This window comes from Fundulus heteroclitus, unplaced genomic scaffold (assembly GCF_011125445.2).
Source record: "Fundulus heteroclitus isolate FHET01 unplaced genomic scaffold, MU-UCD_Fhet_4.1 scaffold_295, whole genome shotgun sequence".
Classification (NCBI taxonomy): domain Eukaryota; kingdom Metazoa; phylum Chordata; class Actinopteri; order Cyprinodontiformes; family Fundulidae; genus Fundulus; species Fundulus heteroclitus.
Window position 1 is genome coordinate 150,973 of NW_023396705.1, and position 20,352 is coordinate 171,324.

Here is a 20,352-nt window from a genome sequence, read left to right on the forward strand (position 1 = left end):
TATCCAAAACTTTCTGGCACAACTTCACCAACTTCCATGAAGAGGGTCAATGAACTGGTAGATAAAAGTTTTGGCAACACTTGAAGTATAAGGAGCAGACTTGATTTGCAGACCAACGCGTTTTCAGCTTGTGACCTTCATGTGTTGCTGAGGTTTTTATCTTTCCAATGTTATAAAAACAAAATAAAACTTAAAACAAAATAGGATTAGACATGCTAAAATGCCCACTTTATACCCACCCATCACTTGTGGATCTTAAGTGCCAGATAAAAAAACCTACATTAAACTGGTTTTCAAAATTATTAAATGTCGAGGTAGTTCCTAGTCCTGCCTTATGTTTGATTGGTTTCAGAGTTGCATAATAAAATAAAAGACATTAAAACATTTCCAATGTTTCTTTTAGAGCTCCATAAAGAATTATGATGAATTGGAATATAGACAAATGGTTGTGTGAATTTTCTGATCTGCTGACCATGGAACAAGTTGTTAATGGCAAAAATGGTACAAATACACATTTTGAGCAACTCTGGAACAATGTAAATAAGTTATAATTTATGTCAATTTGAAATATACATTATATCAAAAGACCATGATCCAAGTCAAATCAAGATGAGTTGTCCAAACCAACACTGATCGGTAATATATGTTCTTAGTTTTGCCTAGCACACCTGTACTAGCAGAACTTCTGGCCACTACCATTTATTTATGAGTAATTTGATCGACACTATAACATTCTCACCTGCCCTTATTATCCCTACCTGAACTCACTGTGTCTTTTAATTTGATTCTATATTGATCTATATTAAATGGGTTTTCTGTAATTTTGTTAATATATTTTTGTCGTGTTGAAGTATTGATGTAAGTATGAAAATTGTGAATTAAAAAAACAAAAACAAAACAAAATACATTTACGTCAAGGTTTTTCACAGGTAAAATATTTGTAATGAGACCACTGACAAAAGAAAATTCACACCACATGTTGACAACACAGTATTGAACATACTCATAGTAATGGATCAAATACTTCCTGAAAAAGCCTTTTTTCAGTAATGTAAAGATGAGTCCTGTACGGAGAGACTGGTCTCATGCTGAACTCTGGTATGAAGTCACCCAATCTTTCATTCAAACCGCCTTCAAATGGTGACGGCTCGAAAGTCTTTACTATAAACTCAGATATTCAGTCCTTTCCAAAGATTTTCAGTAGGATACGAGTCAGATGATCGACTGGTCCACTCTAGCAGGGTTGCTTCATTGTGTGTGTAATTTGGGAAAAACATATTTTTTTTCAATGCCACGTCAAACAAACAATAAAAAAGGAACAAACAACAAGAAGACCTGAAGTTGTTGAGTTTAATTCAATGGAGATAAATCAAACTCTTTATAAGGACGATGGAGAAAGCATTACTAGATGCTAGTTCCTGTTTTTAGTATCTGGTGTTTCAGCATACATTGTGAGTTGACATATAAATAAACTTCCTTAAACTTCATTAAACTGACATCCAGACATACAGCTTTCACCTCATCACTGGCTCAACCAGATCTTTGGCAGCAAATATGAATCAAGCTTCAGTCTGCTGTTTGTTCAGGAGTGGAGTTTTGTGCACGGAGCGTCTCTTGAGGTGCATGACTTCACCTGTTATATCCAGATGTTTCTAAATATTACAAAGTTTTGACTTCATTCCTAGTGTATCTTAACCATGATAAGTAACTCAGATTAGCCAGATCATGCCTTTCTATTTAAAGATGAACCTCAACAGATGAAGAATTCTTAAATATGTATGTAAAAAAAACTCAAACGCAACCACTTGCCAGCTGTCCTATTCTGATGTAAATCATTCGCGTCAAAGGAAAGCAGAAGCAGCTAAAAACAGAGTTCATCCTGTGATTAAGAGAAGAGCTTCTGTCTCGCCTGTGAAGCTTCATCAACAGCCGTGCCTCATTAACAAAGTTTATTTTTAACTCGCCTGGTCATGTTGGGAGTCAGAACGACACGTTTTCTGTTTACAGAACCAACAAATGGGCTCTGGATGCCAACATGTTGACTGTCAAAGTGTTAGAGCTGCTCTGATAAATATGCACGCTATATTTATCACATGGGATGGTGGGGATGATGTTTATTGCTTTGATTCTTCAAAAAAGCTAGTTAGTTTTTCAAAATTCAAAGGAATTTACACAGATTAATTGTTAGCATTTGTTGAAGGAATAAATAATGGAGTTACCACAGATTTGCACAACCTTGATGACTGTCCTTTAATGACTATAACTAACAATGAACTCAAGACTTTTTTTTGTTATTTGGTTGTGCAGTTATGGTATAAATATTTGGTATAAATATCCCTATGGATCCAAACTAACTAATGTTTTTAATTTTCCTTGTCAAGTGCTACTACAATTACATAATACCATCACAAAACCTAAGGAATTATTGCTGACAACAGACTGGAGGCTTAATTTCCATGTATCCTGCATTTATTTCTCAACAAAGCTCTGAAGTACTGATCCGTCTGATCATGGTTCCGCTGTATAACGATCCGTATCAGATTCAATTCAGGTTTTATAATATAGAGCCAAATCACAGCACATGTCATCTCAAGGCATTTTGCAAAGTCAGACTCCATCAGATCCTCCAGGTTGGTCAGAAAGTTTCCTCTCTAAGGAAACCCAGCAGGTTGCATCAAGTCTCTCCAAGCAGCATTCACTCCTCCTGAAAGAGCGTAGAGCCACAGTGGACAGTCGTCTGCATTGCTGATGGCTTTGCAGCAATCCCTCATACTGAGCATGCATGAAGCGACAGTGGAAAGGAAAACTCCCCTTTAGATGCCTCTAAGCCCAGAGAAGGCTAACTTAAATCTTTTCTCTGCTCAGGAAAGTCTGAGGTAACATTTCTGAAGGAAAGTTTGTATCGTAGAGCTGAACAGAGATGGTAATATTACACAAATGTCATAAAAGGTGTCCCTCAAGGCTTTGTATTGGGGTATTTGCTTTTTGAATTATTAATATGGGTCAGAAAGTTCCTGATTCATCTCTCAATTTGTTTGTGTTGTTAATATTATACAACACGGCTGCTTGATTATTATGGTATGTTTTTATCTAGAAATTAATAGCTGGTTTCCCGTCTTCGTATTTAAATTCTCATGTGTTTTTCCAAAATACCGGAACTATAGCCTCAGGTCTGTGTGCTAGTTCCTATTTTTAGTGTCTGGTGTTTCAGGCTTTTATTCTGTGTTTTCAGTTTGTTTGATTGTTGTACTACATCAGCTTTGAACATGTTCGTTTTGAAAATGATCAAGGTTCAGTATCACCAAGTAAATGTACTCATGTTGATAAAAGTCAAATGAAAGTTTCCCAAAGTCATTCCTTATCCATGTGGTTCTATCAGGGGTTGATGAATAATGGTTAAGGATGCATGAAGGAGGAGAAATATCCCACTTTCTCTATACAGTGCAGAATATTGAAATAAGTCAATATTCTGCACTGTAGACAGAGAAAGATCCAAATCCCTCCCAGAGTTCCTTTAAGGAAATTTTTTTTGAATCAGTTTTATAATTTTCTCACATACTTGTGGGCTATGCTGGAGATCTTCCTTAATGTTCTCACAAAGGTTCTTCTGAACTGCTTTTAGGCCTAATCATGTAAAGAATGGCCCATTTTAGATAGTGGAAGTAAAAACCTCTTTATAAAACGAAGAGTTGTGGGATTTTCTAAACTTTTACGACTTTTTTTTTAACTTGGATGGCAGTCGTATGATGAAATGTGTAAATGTAAGTCAGGCCTCATGTAGCCATGTTTATCGGCAGTGCCTGATGTTAACTAGACCCAGAGACATGACTCTCTGTGAAAGTTCAGTTGTTTTTTTCTTCTCTCTCAGTCGTGTTTTAAAACTGCGGAGGAGTTGGAGTTCCGGTAGGTGGCCACAAGAGGGCATGAGACGTCCATGGACAGGAAGCCAGTCCATTCTGACCAGAGATTCCTGTGCAGCCTCTCATCATCATCATCATCATCATCATCATCATCATCATCATCATCATCATCATCATCATCATCATCATCATCAGAGCTGCGGAGATGCAGCCTTTCTGTGAGTAGGCTTCTTAGTGCGTCGCCTTCAGAGATGCCGACTCTGGCAAACAGCAGAATAATTCAAACAACAGGGACAACGTGGGTGAAATTGTCGCTGCCATGGAAACCCAGCCTTCACAGTTCAAACCGCCTGACAAACTGTTAATGGAGCTGGTTGTTGCCAGGCAACAGCAGCCTGTAGACGGCCGGATGGAGACTGTTTTGATGAAGATGACTGCGGCTGATGGAGGAGTTGCTTTTAAAAGGGAGATTCTCAGCATCAGAGGTTTCTCTGCATCATTTTCACGTTAAATCCAGAGACATGTTCAGCTCAACGCCCCTGGAGTCCAGGGAAAATCACAAATCAGTGGAAATCAGACGTGGCAGAGCCCAGGTTCCAGTCATTAAAAGTATTTGCCCCCTTACACATTTCTGAGTGTGAAATGTTTCAGATCATCAAACCAATTCATCCAACATGCAAAGATAACGTAAGTAAACGCAATTGGCTGTTTTTAAATGGTAGTTTTATTTATTAGGGGGAAATAAAGATATACAAACCACCTCAGCCTCGAGGTATAAGTAATTCCCCCCTAAATCTTTTGGCTGCCATCAAGCATTTGAGAAGTGCCAGCGAGTCCTTTGCTGTAGAGGATTTTTTGTCCTACTCTGCTCTGCAGAATTGTCTAATTTCAGCCTTAAAAAGTGTGCAGATGTCGCAGGACATCTGCATCTCTTTTAAATCACCACTCTCACATGAATTATCTCTACCTGGTAATAATAGCTCTGCTGATATAGACTCTCATTTCTCCCAGTTATTGCTTTTTCTTTTCTTGGTTGCTTTCTCTTTCCTCTCGCTGGGCAAAGAGTATGGATGGTCCTGCATCTCAACAGAAAACAGCAAATAGAATGATCTACAGTCGTCTTTGCTTGTTTTCTACTCCACCTCCACTGACAGCACGTCTTCGTACAGAAGACAGAGAGGGGAAAACGTGTGTGACTGACAGGTTTGTCCATTTACGGCTACTGAAGTCAGAAATAGTGACGCAACATGGTGTCTCCTAGTGGGTGCACTGACACCTGATTTATAAACTACTAATTCTAAGTTATGAGAAGAGTTTAATTTTTGATGTGATGTTATTAGACTTTGGCAGAATATGTGTTTATAAAAGCAATACATGATTTTTGGTCATTAAAAGCCAAATAAGTTACACACTGTCAGTTTAAAGGAAGATATTCAAGCTTGAAGGGCCTGTTTTAAGCAGCATCTCAATCAGATTTGATTTCAGAATTAAACTAGGCCGCTCAAAAAGCTTTCTTCTTTTTTCAAATAATTCAAAAGTGGACTGGCTAATGTGCTTCTGATCACCGTTCTGCTACTTAACCCAAGTGTCTTTGAGCTTGAGGTCACAAACCGATAGCCAGAGCTTCTCCTTCAGGAGTTTCTGGTAAGGGTACACATTGTCCAGGTCCGATGTTCTGTACGACGTTGTGTTACAACAGATATAATAGAACCCAAACCTAGAAAATGTCCCACTTTGTTGTATAAAGCTTAAACTTATTTTCCATAAAAATCACTGGGATCATCAAGATGTTTACTGGTAGATTCTATTTTTAGAATCTGCTGGCCTACTTCAAGCCGTTAGAGAGGTCCTGTTCAGGAGAATCTTTGGTTACACTTTATTTGAAGGGGTGTACATTAGACTGACATTACACTGTCATAAACATGACATAACACCTGTTATGAACATAAATGACTCTTTATGAATGTTTAGGACTGTTGTCATTAATTGTCATTCGGTAAATTATGACAATTAAAGCAAAGTTGACATTGTTTAAAATGTCTTTGTTGTGACAACTTGACATTAACAGAGACAAGGTTCAGTTTAGGGCTTGATTTGGGATTGGGTTAAATTTAAGGCTTGATTTGGGATTAGGTTAAATTTAAGGCTTGATTTGGGATTAGGTTAAATTTAAGGCTTGATTTGGGATTAGGTTAAATTTAAGGCTTGATTTGGGATTAGGTTAAATTTAAGGCTTGATTTGGGATTAGGTTAAATTAAGGGCTTGATTTGGGATTGGGTTAAATTTAAGGCTTGATTTGGGATTAGGTTAAATTTAAGGGCTTGATTTGGGATTAGGTTAAATTTAAGTCTTGATTTGGGATTAGGTTAAATTAAGGCCTTGATGTGGGATTGGGTTAAATTTAAGGCTTGATTTGGGATTAGGTTAAATTAAGGGCTTGGTTTGGGATTAGGTTAAATTTAAGGCTTGATTTGGGATTAGGTTAAATTAAGGGCTTGATTTTGGATTAGGTTAAATTTAAGGCTTGATTTGGGATTAGGTTAAATTAAGGGCTTGATTTGGGATTAGGTTAAATTTAAGGCTTGATTTGGGATTAGGTTAAATTAAGGGCTTGATTTGGGATTGGGTTAAATTTAAGGCTTGATTTGGGATTAGGTTAAATTTGGGGCTTGATTTGGGATTAGGTTAAATTTAGGGCTTGATTTGGGGTTTTGTTAAGTTAAGGGCTTGTCATAACAAAGACATGTTAAACAATGTCAACTTTGCTTTAATAGTGTCATAATTTACCGAATGACAATTAATGACAACAGTCCTAAACATTGATAAAGTCATTTATGTTCATAACAGGCGTTATGTCATGTTTATGACAGTGTAATGTCAGTCTTATATACACCCCTTCAAATAAAGTGTTACCGAATCTTTCAGGTCGGCCAGTGGTTTGGATGTCGTTTACTCCTAGTTGATGAAATAATTTGAAAACTGCTTTTTAAAGTTTACTCAGATAATTGTTGTTTGATGTCAAGAATGATTTGTAATCATTTTTCACATGTTAACAGGACAAAATGTGTTATGAATACTTTAGGTGACACTTTATGTTGAGTTTTTTTGGGCACTGAAGCCCTTAAAGTTGATGGGATCTTCAGGTTGTGAGTGTTGCAAGTGGAGATGATGTGATGGGTGCGGTGGAAACTCAAGAGGAAGCAGCCAGACTCAGCAGATCTGTTGTTTTGTTTGTTTATTAACAGCAAAAACAGCCTCCATGCAGAATGAGGGAACGGTAAACCTGCACAGCCATGTGTGCTACTCGGAGCTCAGCTCTCACTGAGCCGGTGTGCTTCAGATCTCACACCACAGAACACAGGACAACATATCCCACAAAGCATCGGTGCCGCTTCAAGCTGCACACACGGGTCAGCCCAGAGTTGTTTTTTTTTTTACAGTCGTTTCATAGAAAAAGAAAAGTGACATCGTGTTTCGTCATCCCGCCAGAACAAAAGCATCTGGACTCTTCTTGTAAAATATACACACTCTGGTTGTAAAACAGTGACACTGAGAGGTAGACAGTCCGGCTAGAAAAATAGAGATATGTTGCAAACAGATAGAAAGCTGTTTACGGGAGTAAAAGATCACCAACAGAGGCACCACATTCTGACGTCGACATTCACAGAGTGTCTTCACGGCTTCATGCAGAAAGATGTTCTATGTTACAGCAGAAACCTCCTCCAGGCAGGCAGGCCGCCCGCCGCTGCCGCCGCCGCCGCTGCTGCGTCACAGGCGGCAGGGTCACAGTTCAGAGGCCGGCTCAGCTGCGGGGCCAGGAGCCACGCCGGGGCCCCTCGGGGCACTGCAACACGCATGCGCCTCTCAGCACCTGCACACCGGTGTGACTTCACACGTCTGTCCGGTTGTCGGTTCAAATCCGGAAAAAAGCTTTCAAAAAAACTCCAGCCAAGCAGGAGCGCGCGCGTGCGCACGCGTCTTAATGTTTACACGCCGGGCGCGTTCAGGGCCAGAGAGTAGGCGGCCATCATCTGAGCGCGCAGCTGCTGCTTCACGTGCACGCGCCCGTGCCTCTTCCTCTCGTCGCTGCGCGCGAACCTCTTGCCGCACACGTCGCAGGAGAAGGGCTTCTCCCCGGTGTGCGTGCGCGTGTGCGTGGTCAGGTGGTCGCTGCGGCTGAAGCTGCGCGCGCAGATCGTGCACTGGAAGGGCTTCTGGCCGGTGTGGATGCGCACGTGCCTGTTGAGCTCGTCGGAGCGCGAGAAGCGGCGCTCGCAGCCCTGCACGGAGCACGGGAACGGCTTGGGTTTCACGCCGCCCCGCGCATGCGCCCTGCGCCCGGCGCGCGGCTGCTTGGGCGCGCTGGCCGCCTGCACGCCGCTGATGTTGACCATCGGGAACGCGCCCTGCAGGAGGGAGGACAGCAGGTGCGCGTCCAGGGTGGAGGGGGCGCCGCCGATGACGTAGTTACCGGAGTCCCCGCAGGTTCCCGGTACCGGCAAACCCTTCAGCCAGTCCTCCAGCTCCAGCGGCTCCTGCTTCACTTCGCAGCCGGGCTTCAGCTCGCCCTGGCCGGCCTCGGAGCTCAACAGAGACTCGAGGAATTCCGCCACATCCACCTGTTGCTCCAGCGCCACCAGCGGGAGAAGAGAGTCCGCAGCGGCCGGGGGCAGCGCGTCGTTCCCGGCTGTGGAGGACTGGGAGCAGCCGCTGGCGCAGCTGGAGGTCCCGAACTCAGTTTTGATCAGCAGCGGTGCTGGAGCGGCGGCCGCGGGCAGCTGGTGCGCCGCAGCCGGGGGAGGGATGCTGAAGGCGGGGGCGGGCTGCTGCTGCTGCTGCTGCTGCTGCTCCATCTCCGTGCAGATGCCCACGATCTCCGTGATCATGTTCAGGATGGCGTCCGCGGTGCTGCTCAGCCCCGACGCCGCCGGCTCCGGCTCGGCGAAGAAGCTGCCGGTGTAGCCGAGCGACGGCGAGAGCGCGTCCGAGGAGCAGTCGCTGAAGTCGGAGAAGAAGTCCGAGTCAGAGGCGTCGGTTCCCGGGGAGAAAACTGCAGAAGCAGAAGAGGGAGGGAGGGGGTTATTATTGCATAATGTCAGCCTGATAATGAGCACCAGGAGGATGCAGCTGCAGCATGCACGCACCGATGGATGGATGAGACCCTTACCTTGGCTGAAAGGTGATCCCACGTCAGAGTCCACGCCTTCGCTGGGGCTTGAGCCCACGCTGTCCACCCAGGCGCTGCAGGCGTCCTCAAACTCGGACATGAAGCTGTCGTCGCGCTCCAGAAGCATCTTGACGGGTTTTGTTAATGAAAGCGGGAATCCCCCTGAAAAGTCCGGCGTTATAATCCGTGAGCGGCGCTGAAAGCTGCTTCCAGGAGGAGATGCTGAGGATGCTGAGCTCTCTCCGCTCGCCGCTCGCCTTTTTATACTCTCCGTCTCCAAGGTAACTCCAGTCCGGCCCTCATTGGTCGGCGCCGGCGCGAGGGATTCCCCCCGCCGCGCGGCCTTCGTAGCTGCCCAAACATGGGCTGCTTCCGGCCGTGACGGCGGGTATCCCCCATGCCTTAAAAGGACAGGCGGCAGAGCGACGCACAGGAGCGGAGAGAGGGGTTTCCTTCACTGCGGCAGCGGAGAGGCAGAGAGAGGTTACACAACAGGGATGGAGGGATGAGGGAGGACGGCAAACAGGGGCGCCTTCACAAAACCTGCGCTTTGACGCATTTTTGGGGACACCTCCAACCCGTCTGCACCCCTAACCCCAGGGGTTTGGGTTCTGCTAGGCTGCAGATTTCCATGCATCATCATTAGTTCTAAAGCTGATCAGCATCAGAGGAGCAGACCTCAGAGGACTGAGGCGTCACTTATAAGCAGGGGTTTCGCTCCCCCTCCATGTTCCCAGGCTGCGGCGCTCTGGTGCAGCACTGCAGACACACATTGGTGCTGCTCGGTATACCGGCCCACATGCTGCATTCCTGCACAGCCACATGCAGCCGGGAAGGTGTCACCATGGAGACAGATGGAGGATCCAGGCCAGGCGTTACGTAAAAAGGAGCTGCAGCCTGTAAGCTGGATCACAGCTGGGCGCCGTGTGTGGACAGACCCGGATCCAGACCCAGACCTGGATCCTGATCCAGACCATGATCCAGACCCAGACCAGGCCCAGATCTGAGCCGGGTCCTGAGCCGGATCCTGAGCCAGACCAGGACTCAGACCTGAATCCTGACCTGGATCCAGACCCGGATCCAGATCTAGATCCTGACCAGGACTCAGATCCAGATTCAGATCCAGATCCAGATCCTGACCCAGATCCTGCAGGTTCTGGATGAGTCAGAGGTCCAGGAGCATAACTCGTGCTTCATCTCATTTTCAATCTTCCCTGTGAACCAAAAGGCAGCAGAACTCTTACGTAACACAAAGCTGGTGTTTGCCTGGATGCAGCAATGAACCTCCTCAGAATCTCAGTCCTATTTTATCTGTTCTCTTTAAAACAGGAGAAAGTCTCAATCAAATAAATTTTAGAACCCTGCAATAGCTTAGATGTAACATATGCATCCCTTAATATCTATTTATTAGTGAATAAAACTAGTTTCCCCCTGATTGGATCCCTTTCAGCCCCCCCCCTCCTCTCCTCTCTGAGTTCCCGTCAGAGGATGAGGCTCCTCTCATCTCTGAGGGCAACCCCGGCCTCCTTATAGATCTCTCTGATGTCTCAGACTGCAGGTCTGTTCACATAAATATACAGACTCTTATTTGCACGCTGAACTTTAGCTGATCTACAGCACTGTGCAGAAGTTTTCATACCGCTAGAACTTTACCACAAGTTCACTGGACTTTTTTTTACATGATAGACCAGGAGGCTGCTACCTTTTTAACCCTCAGTCCACCTAAATAAACCTTGTTTAGAGCCACAAATGTGGGCTGACACGATGCAAAAAGACAACTTATGACTGATGAGTATCTACTAAAGGAAATTATTAGTTTTATTTTCTGTTTTTTTTTTAATTAACTACCGTTCTTAGGCCTTAAAATAACAATATATATATATATTTTTAATGGGATGATTAAACTTTTTTCTATGGGTTTCATCTGTCATGGAAATTTACTGCAATTATTCCATGAAAAGAAATAGAAAAGTAGCTAAAACCTGCATCTACTATTATATTTGTTTATAATGTGTTCGTTGGTTACATAGAGCCAGCTGTGGAAGGTCCTCTTGGCTCCAGAGCCGCCTGTCTGAGACCAACACAAAGTGGTGCATGATTCTAAAATGGAAAGAAAATTATGGTTTTCTGCAGTTTTTAAAGATATGAATCTAAAACGTGTAATATGCAGCTTTATTTGGCCCCCTTTACCCTGATATCCCTGCAGTGCATCCATTCAGTAACCAAACAGACAGTAATCAGAGACCCGCTGTGGGTAATTTATCTGAGTGATAAATCCAGCTCTTCTCTGGAGGCCATGGTGTCTCTGGAGGAGCTCCGCAGCTCAGGTGGGAGAGTATGTCCACAGGGAGACTATTAGTAGTGCGCTCTACAAATCAGACCTTCATTGAACAGCAAGAAGAAAGTCGTTGTGGAAAGAAATCTATAAGAAAGTCCTATTCACAGTTTGATACAAGCCATGTAGGCGACACTGAGAACTGGAGGAAAACTCAGGGTTGGTCACCCTGAACATCCTTCCTGTGAAGTAGGGAAGTGGCAGAATCATGCTGAGGGAATGCTTCTCTTCAGCAGAGGTGGAGAAACTGGTCAGAGGTGAAGTGAAGACGGGTGGAGCTGAATCCAGGAAGGTCCGTAAACATCCGGCCTAACGGTTTGATCAACATGTCCCTAAAGGCAGTTCTTGCTGCCAGGAATTACATGCAAAGGTCCCCCTTTCCCTCCACCCAGCCTGTAATGCACCTGATCCCGTTGTTCCTCTCTGCAGGTGGTGGGCCCACATAGAGGGACGTCCTGTAGCTTCTTTGGGCTCCACCCCAGGAGCCAAGGCTTAACGACAACGTGTTCACTAGCGAGTCTGCAGAAATGTGGACCCGTTGCCTCCGTGATGCGATGTCAGATACGCAAAAGACAATGGATGGATATTAATGTGTTAAAATGGCCTAATCAAAGTCCAGGCAGCGCTCAAACTGAGAATCTGCAGCCAAACGTTGTGCTCACAGGTGCTCCACATCCGATCTGACTGAATTTGAGAAAATCTCCAAAGATGAATTGGGTAAAAAGTTTTGCTCTGGTTGTGTGAGGCTGTCAGAGGACTCAGCAGAGTGTCGACTCAGCAGGGCTGAATGCAAATGCACATCACTCTTTTCAGATGTTTATTGTTAAATGTGTGAAAATCACTTATCTTTTCCTTCCTACTGTAATTTTGTGGTAATTTGTTGCATGGAATGTAGATGAGATTTTATCATGCGAATTAATGCAAAATCTGTAGATATTTAAGCTTTGAATGTAAAACTTTGCATCAGCTCTTCATTTAGACCTTCATAGCAAACAGGAATAAACCCACCTTTAGGTATTTCTTTCACTAATTTATCAACCTGCTTTACATTTCCCAGAATAATACGGATTTACATCACAGATTGCGCTGCAACACAAGCGCTAAAACATCAAGCGAGGCCGATGCTTTCTCTCCTTTCGGGGCTTTTTGCGATGCATGTCGTTCTTCAGGGATTCTGCCGCTCTTTAGCTGAAACATTAAACCGACACCTGTTCCCTCAGTTTTCCCTCCCTCGGCTCCCACCTTCAGCTGCTGCTGACGTTTGCTCAGAGCAACAGAAAAGATCCAGGCCGTGTGACAGCAGCACACGACCGAGCGGGCGTCTGGGCCGCCCAGATGAACAGTCTGTTGACGACGCCGAGGAGAGAGAAGCCCTGCTCGCAGGAACGTGTGAAGAGACGACATGGAGACAGATGATGGGGAAATGTGTGTGTGGGCGAAGCCAAAGAGACTGTTGCCATGGCGGTGTGCCACCTCCTTCTGCCTCCACCTGTTACAAATAGGCGAACCGCGATGGAGACGTCGATGTGTTTGGATTCTCGTGGCGTCAGAAGCTCTCTGGTCTCATCTGGTGCCACTGAATCACACGTTTTTATTTTAAAGTTAATGGAACAGTTTAGATGTGAAGATATTTAATTTTTTTTTTTTTTACAAAAACACCACCGGGGTATGGCTCATTGGTGCCAGATTTATCCTGCAGCAGGTCAGTGAGATGAAACATGCAGCCAGAATCATGCAGGACTATCTTTAGCACTGACACAAAAGAGCATTCCTGTAGAATAATCTCACCGCAGCCAGAAAATCCAAAATATCATCTTAATAACGGATTCAACAGAACACAAGTATGTAACACAAGTATGTAAAACGGACTCTGCACATATAAGCCAGTACAAAATGGGTCCAAAAGGAGACAAATTCTAAACCCAATTATAATTCAAGGCTAGAACTAACTGAAAGCTTAATATAAATAGTTAATGGCCATTTAAACAGTATGAAAGTAAAGGAAAGCAAGGTTTAACTTTTATAAACCAAGTGAAAGAACACCAACACCAGTTTAGACCAGAACAAGTCTGAAACATGTCTTAAATAAGCCTAAAAAAAGGCCAACTCTATTCCTCGATAACTAGTGTCCTGCCTGTTTCAAAAGGCTGAATTAATGACAAAACTCAAGTTCAAACCCACCGTTTTCTTGGACCACAAGCTGTCTAAAACCAAGTCCAAATCCACCTTGACTACAGAGAACCACTCAGAAAAACCTTCAAAATCAGTCAAAAATCTGTCTAAAAATTACAAAACAATAAACAAAGCTGATTTCTATTGAATGAACAAACATACCCGAACAACTAGTAACAAATTCTTAGAGCGAGTCCAAAAACCATAGAAAATCAACTCCTACATAGTATAAGATAATATGCTTTTATTTGTCATTATACATACAAAGTACATGCTGTGTCTAATGCCCCTGCAACCCGGTTCTGTATAAGTGGAAGATGACGAGTACGAGTATCCCAACAGTTCTGAAGAATTATACTCAAGAAAGTCCACAACCAACCAACAGATAATGACTCTGACATAAAACAAGTCAAAAATATTCCTCAAGCAATCTACCAGAAACATGTGCACTTTATAAAATTTTCTAAAAGCAATTTAAACTCAATCCATGACCCAGTCTAGAAGTCCAAAGCCTATCGTATCACCTTATAGAGTCCAAAACCAGCTCTTCGCCCACTGGGTCTAAAATCAGACTGAACAGATGCTTTCAGGCTAACCCAGTTCTGAAGGTCTAAAACCTGAATTTATACACTATGCTAGACCAAGATGAAAACAGAGCAAAATCCTGCCTAACACCAGAACCAAACCACAGAACAGAGTGACCCATGTAACACGGTGCTGAACTGATATAACCTGCCCAGTTCATTTCTGAGGCAAACCGCTCTAAATCAGCCCATCAACAGCTCTAAACAGTTTTAAATCTAATACACCAGAGTCTAAAAACAAACCAAAAACAGTCGTGAATGAATTGATAAACAGGTCCAGAACAAAATGGGAAAAACTGCGTTTGGTTAAGAACTTTTTCAGGTTCTAAAAAACATAAAATGTTGCAGATTTCAGAACGTTTTACTTCCCCATAAAGAGTAAAAATGGTGAGAGGTGACAGATCTGAGAGAAACAGGTGGTTGTTCTCCTTTAAGGTTTCCACGGTAACCCGTGGCATTTGGCCTGATAACAGCAAGGCCGCCTGATGAAGATAAACACACTCAGTCATGGTCGTACATCTGTAATAACAGCACACACACACGTGACCTCTGACCTCTCCAAGGTTCCTCCCCGACTGACTCAGATTAAAGCCAGGGTTCCTCGCCATCCCCTCATTCCCCTCCGCGGCGCCACAACGCAGCCATGTTCGCCGGTCTCCTCGCCTCCATCTGCGCCTCCTTCCCTCCACCCGTCCTCCTGCTCTTCGTCGTTCTCGTGGTGGTCGTCTGGTCTCTGGCCTGTCGGCGCTTCGTTCATGAACCCAAACCTCTGAGCTCCGCCGGCGCGCCGCGGGGCTCCATCCCCTGCTTGCCTCACCTCCCCGTCCTGGGGAGCCTGCCTTGGCTGGGAGGAGGCCTCCCCCCACACCTCCTCTTCACCCAGCTGGCCCACAGGTGAGACCACCGAGCCTCCTCTGTGTCTGTGATGCTCCTCTTTCTGATCCTGGGCTTATTTCAGAATATTAGAAGGGACTAGTTAATAAGACTTGTCTTTGGAGAGGACTAGTTATGTGGGAGAAGGCAGGTTAACCAGAGGAATGACTCGCTGGCTGATGGAATAGTTCATGTTTCAAGGGACTAGTTTGTGTTTTAGTTATATTTATCAAAACTCTTGATAATTATATCATGGAGGCACTAGTTAATTTTTATAACAAGTTAAAATCTCGTTTGAATTAACTGGCATGAAAGGATGAATTAATGTGTTGAAAGACCGAGTCCAGAATTGTTACGTAACATCTGAGAACTAGTTGTTTTAGTCGGCTCTCTTTTAGTTAACCCCTTCATTTATGTGTGTATGGGTTAGTTAATGTGTGGAAGAGATAGTTAATATAACTAGGAAGTAATGAATGTTGATAAGGATGAATAATATTTGTGATGTGATGTGTTTCTGGGATACAATGGAAAATGAGTTAAAAACTGGCTAATGTAGGTAGGTTAGAAGGACTAGTTAAGTGTAATCGTGATGACTACTTTTCTAAATGACATATGAACATGTTGAGCTTATTTATTATGACCTAATTAAAGTTTCATTTGAGGCCAGTACTATAAGTGATGGTAATAATTTGTACTTGGAGAAACTAGTTGTAGTTGAAGTGACTAATCAATTTTAGACTAAAGTAGAACAAAGTCCTGGGTTATGGTTTGTTAGTTTATCTTAAATGCACTAGTTAATATTCTAATATTTAATATTCTATATGCTAATAGAATGTACGTATGTTTATTTGATAATATTTAGTGTTTTTATTATTTAGAGTACTTGGTAATGTTATAATAATGAAATACTTGCAAGGACTAGTAAAATCAAACCATGGTCAACTTTTGGTTGAACTGGTTAATGTGGAAAACAAATAATAAATATCTAAATATCTTTAATGTTCAAAATGACTTGCTAAAGTTTTACCAAGCAGGCTCAGTGACGAGGAAAATATAGAGTTTAGGGTTTCAGGCCACATTTACTGTTTAAAGACTAGTTAACATTTTGGGAGACTAGTTGTTATAACATGTGAATAACCAGGTAAACCGGACTAGTTAGTTTTACGAGTTGTTTTATCGGTTTTCTCAAGTAATTCATGCCAGCTGGTTGTCTCATCTGGTTAAGTTTTGGTATGGGTTGGTTACTGGGCAAGGAAACTGCTTTCTTTCTAAGCTATTTGGTTTCCTTTGATTTCTGGTCTTGCATAAAGAAGCTGATTGATCAGTAATTTATACCCAGACAAACTAGTTAATGTTCAGAGGGAGTGGTAATTGTGCTAATGTGTGGAAAAAGATTACAATTAGAATGACTAGCTTGTTACTAGTCACACCTGAATTGCTTTAGTCTGATTGCTACTAAAGTAATTTAGTTCCTTTAAATGTCACTAGGACTCATTCATGCTGTGTTTTTTTACATTTAGAGTACTAGTTAATATGTATAAAGACAAGATAATGTTCAGGATGGACTTGTCATTGTACGAAAGAGGAAGTTAAGGCTGAAAACGACTAAACACCTGTTCAGTTACCAACATAGTCAGTGTTTAAACAATGGACAAGTTCATCATTGGTTAACAAGATGTTGACTAAACATCTTGTAATTCTGGATTAATTTCAGGAGATTTACTTTGTGGTTCTGATGTTCTGATGCTCATTTAGTAGTAAATATTTACCTCATTTAGCAGTAGATATGAAGTAGAAATCAGTCCTGCTTGTGTTGTTAATGAAAGCAAAGTGGAGTTCAAAAGGACTTGTTAATGTTTCAGACAACTTTAAGAACTGGTTTAAGTTTAAAAATGTCTTGTCAGAGAGTAGAACGACTGATAAAAAGTGCAGATAATTAGCAGTTTGTTTATGTTCCTATGAACTAAACTGCAGCAACAGGACTGGATAACATTTGAAAAGGACTCATTAATGAAGTGGTTTGATGTTTAGCTGAATCGAGTATCTTCGGTTCAAATTTTTTCATGAGTGAAGGCAAATCCTTATTTTTAGGCAGATAAAGTTTGGAATGACTAGTTAATATCATGGTGTTGGGCAGATTTCTCGAACAAACAACATTTAAGACTAGTAGTTAATTTCTGACAAGGCTTGTTCAGATCCTGCAGATCTCAGTAGGTTTGTGTTTTCAAGCCAGTGACGCTGAAATAAACTCCCAACTGTTTGTCATGTAGACTTTGACTCATCAGTCTCCACCGGACTAGAACTTAACCATGTTTTATGTCACGTGTGGTAGGACTAGTTAGCTTTTTAACAAGGTAGTTTGTGTGGAGGATTGAGAAGCTGTGCATGGAAGGATGGGTTGGTGTTCAGGTAGATATGTAAGGCTTCTTACATATGCATGGACTTGCTAGCAGATCTTTACAGGAAGAAGCCTGAATGTTATCACCCGGGACAGTGAGCTGATTCTTGTAGAACCTGTTGCTCCTGAGAGGTACAGCAGGTGATCAACTGTAAAACTCTGCTTGTCTCCGAGGTATGGACCTCTGTTTGCGATCTACCTGGGCCCTCACTACACCGTGGTGGTGAACAACCATCAGCACGCCAGAGAAGTGCTGCTGCAGAGGGGCAAGGACTTCGCTGGACGCCCCAACATGGTCAGACATGCTAACACAGCACCAAATACTCAATGTTTCCCTGCAGAACATCGCACAGAAACACTTTTCAGGCAAGACTAACCATCATCTGTGGAAAACAAGAACAGAAATCCTCCTTTCTCTAATAGAAGTTCTACTTCCTGAAAAATTTTTGAGTTTTTTTTCTTCTTTTCCTTTTCTATAACATTTTCCTACAGCACCCCCCGGTGGCTAAACATAGGTTATTGACAATATTTTTAGGTTTTGAGCAGTTTTATAGGTCTGCTATTGTTTTGTATTACATTTACAGACTTGACCTTCCACCTTTACCCATTTTTTCTCTCATTAGGTAACTTATTATAATTCTTAAAGAGAAACATTTGACAAATGAATCTTAAAGGAGTGTGAATCTGAGTTAATAAACGCTAAACTATACTGTTAATTTAACATTTTTGGACTTTTTTGAGGAACACTTTGGAGCAGTGTATTAAAACTTGTTAAAATGACAAGAAGTTCTGCCTTTGAGGATAAATGTGTGAAACATAACATCCCGCTGCTCTGTACCAGTGGCACTCGGCCGTATTTCCAGTCCTTTTCATCCAGGAGTTCTGCTGGTCTACTCTTTCTTGCTCAGGTCACCACCAACCTGCTGACCCGAGGGGGCAAAGACATCGCCTTTTCAGACTACTCTCCTCTGTGGAGGTTTCATCGCCGCCTTGTCCACAACTCCTTCACTCTGTTCGGAGAGGGAACCAGCCGGCTGCAGGACATCGGTACCGCACAAAATCCAGACCCGGCCAACAGTTTCTGATCATGTCTTAAACCAAGATGAAACATGTTTCAGTCCAAAACCACAGGAGCAACATAAATAAGGCTCCAGATTCCTGTTTCATGCTTGATCTGTGATGTGTTTCTAATTTCTGTTAGTGTGTAAAATATTTTAGGTGGAAAAGAATCTTCAACATAATTTGTTATCCAAATAATAAAAAATAAGCATGATTAAGAGACATCTGGGGAAGAAATTTTTTCACTATGTTAACTAGAATGAGAAGTCGAACACTGGCCAGAGTTTCATGTTAGAATCTAGATTTAAGGATAATTTTAATGCCAGCGAGCCATCAGGTGGCACCAACAAACCGTTCAGTCTTTAATCTCCTCTAAAGGAAGTGTATTATAAAAGAGGTTCAGAGGAAGATGAAAGTAATACCATGAATATAAGTAAACCTGAAACATTTGATAGTTTGTGCATTTAGTGAAATGCTTCTATTCAGATGGCAGCACAAAGTCCCGATCCAATCTTTATTGTTTTATTTGTCCAAAGAGCCAGAACCTGATGTAAGATTTCTTGATTCATAGTTATTCAGGACTTGTGAAAGTCTTTTCAGAGTTTTTCTTTGGACCTTGACTCCTTTCCCCCTCAGTTTCAGTCCAGAAACATTTTTAGAAGAATATGTTTTCATCAGTTCATTCTGAACTCTGAAGCATTCCGGCACGTAAAGCCTTTAATGTGAATGGATGAAGCAATGCTGTGATAAATTGTTACCAAAAACTTTACAAAGAGGCAATCTAAATGAGTATTTTTGGTTACACAATCAAATTCTAAAAATAAATAAATAAATGAAAATTGATCAGAAAATCTGGAGCGCTGATCTTCAAAAATTATTTAAAAGTTTCCAAGGGACCAAGAATCCTTCCTGCTTGGAAGAAACTATTTTGAGAAGCAGCTTTTTATGAATTTGTGGAGGTTTTTTGATGTTAGATGTTTAAACTCCATCAGTAATCAAAGCTACTGTAAGCAGCCTTCAGTTTGTCTCGTGAATGTAAAGATGAAAGTGAGCTTTCCAACACATTCCCATATCTAATATCTCCTAAAATCATGTTTACCTTGATGCTTCTCTCTGCAGTTTTGGGCGCGGTGGACAGTCTTTGTGTGGAGCTGTTGTCCCACGGGACTCGGGGCTTCGACCCGTCTCCCACCATAACCAGAGCCGTCACCAACGTGGTTTGCAGGCTGGTGTTCAGCAGCACCTACGGCCACGGAGACGCCGAGCTTCAGGAGGTGATCCGGTACAACAACGGCATCGTGGAGACCATCGCCAGAGGAGGACTGGTGGACATCTACCCCTGGATGAAGGTACCATGGACATCTGGAGACTCTGGGCTTCATTGTTGAAACTAATCTAAAAATAGATAAAACCAGTTTTCCTTCCTGTAGAAACTCTTCTCCCTTCCTAAAAACAGCTTTAAGACAATTTTAGAAGAGTTTTTTTTTTAATAACATGGAAAGTTATTTTGGAAAATAACTCACATTTACACACATATCCTGGCCTTAAAAAAAATCCCTAATGATCCTAAAAGACCCTCAATCTCCTGACAGTTAGAAGTCCCCCAGGAACATATTTTATATCTTAATAACATAATTATAATTACATTTTAAATTGTCCCTAAGAGGAAAAAAACAGATTTTTCTAAATATCCTCATTGTTCACATAGAAGTAAATCTTACAAAATTTCAATGTTTGCCAGTCTCTCAGAAAATAACCTATAAGCAAGTGTTAAGTATACTTTTCATTAAACCCACATTTCTTTATCTAAATGTTTTTTAAAGGTTGGATGTAATATTCTAAACTTAAATGCTGTTTCCATGAGCTGTAAATGGAAAATGCTCATAACAGAAATAAAGGCTTG

At 42.3% G+C, this 20,352-nt stretch overlaps 2 protein-coding genes across 2 annotated transcripts; one reads left to right on the top strand and one right to left on the bottom strand.

The window, feature by feature from the left end:
* Positions 1-7,282: 7,282 nt before the first annotated feature.
* Positions 7,283-10,870, bottom strand: LOC118556294 (early growth response protein 4-like). Its single transcript, XM_036130201.1, has 2 exons — positions 9,029-10,870; positions 7,283-8,911 (listed from the first exon to the last, which is right to left on the bottom strand). The coding sequence occupies exons 1-2, from the start codon at positions 9,153-9,155 to the stop codon at positions 7,848-7,850; spliced, it is 1,191 nt and encodes a 396-aa protein (XP_035986094.1). The 5' UTR covers positions 9,156-10,870; the 3' UTR covers positions 7,283-7,847.
* A 2,765-nt stretch (positions 10,871-13,635) lies between these two features.
* Positions 13,636-19,984, top strand: LOC118559493 (steroid 17-alpha-hydroxylase/17,20 lyase-like). The gene is made up of 4 exons (XM_036130202.1): positions 13,636-15,013; positions 17,565-17,685; positions 18,299-18,437; positions 19,569-19,984. Exons 1-4 carry the CDS (start codon positions 14,763-14,765, stop codon positions 19,835-19,837), a joined length of 780 nt encoding a protein of 259 aa, XP_035986095.1. The 5' UTR covers positions 13,636-14,762; the 3' UTR covers positions 19,838-19,984.
* The last annotated feature ends 368 nt before the right edge of the window (positions 19,985-20,352 follow it).

Coding starts and splice junctions, on each gene's coding strand:
- LOC118559493 (XM_036130202.1), top strand. CDS start 14,763: ATGTTCGCCGGTCTCCTCGCCTCCATCTGCGCCTCCTTCCCTCCACCC. Junction 15,014..17,564: donor TTCACCCAGCTGGCCCACAG/GTGAGACCACCG, acceptor CTTGTCTCCGAG/GTATGGACCTCTGTTTGCGA. Junction 17,686..18,298: donor TCGCTGGACGCCCCAACATG/GTCAGACATGCT, acceptor TTTCTTGCTCAG/GTCACCACCAACCTGCTGAC.
- LOC118556294 (XM_036130201.1), bottom strand. CDS start 9,155: ATGCTTCTGGAGCGCGACGACAGCTTCATGTCCGAGTTTGAGGACGCC. Junction 8,912..9,028: donor GGGATCACCTTTCAGCCAAG/GTAAGGGTCTCA, acceptor CTGCTTCTGCAG/TTTTCTCCCCGGGAACCGAC.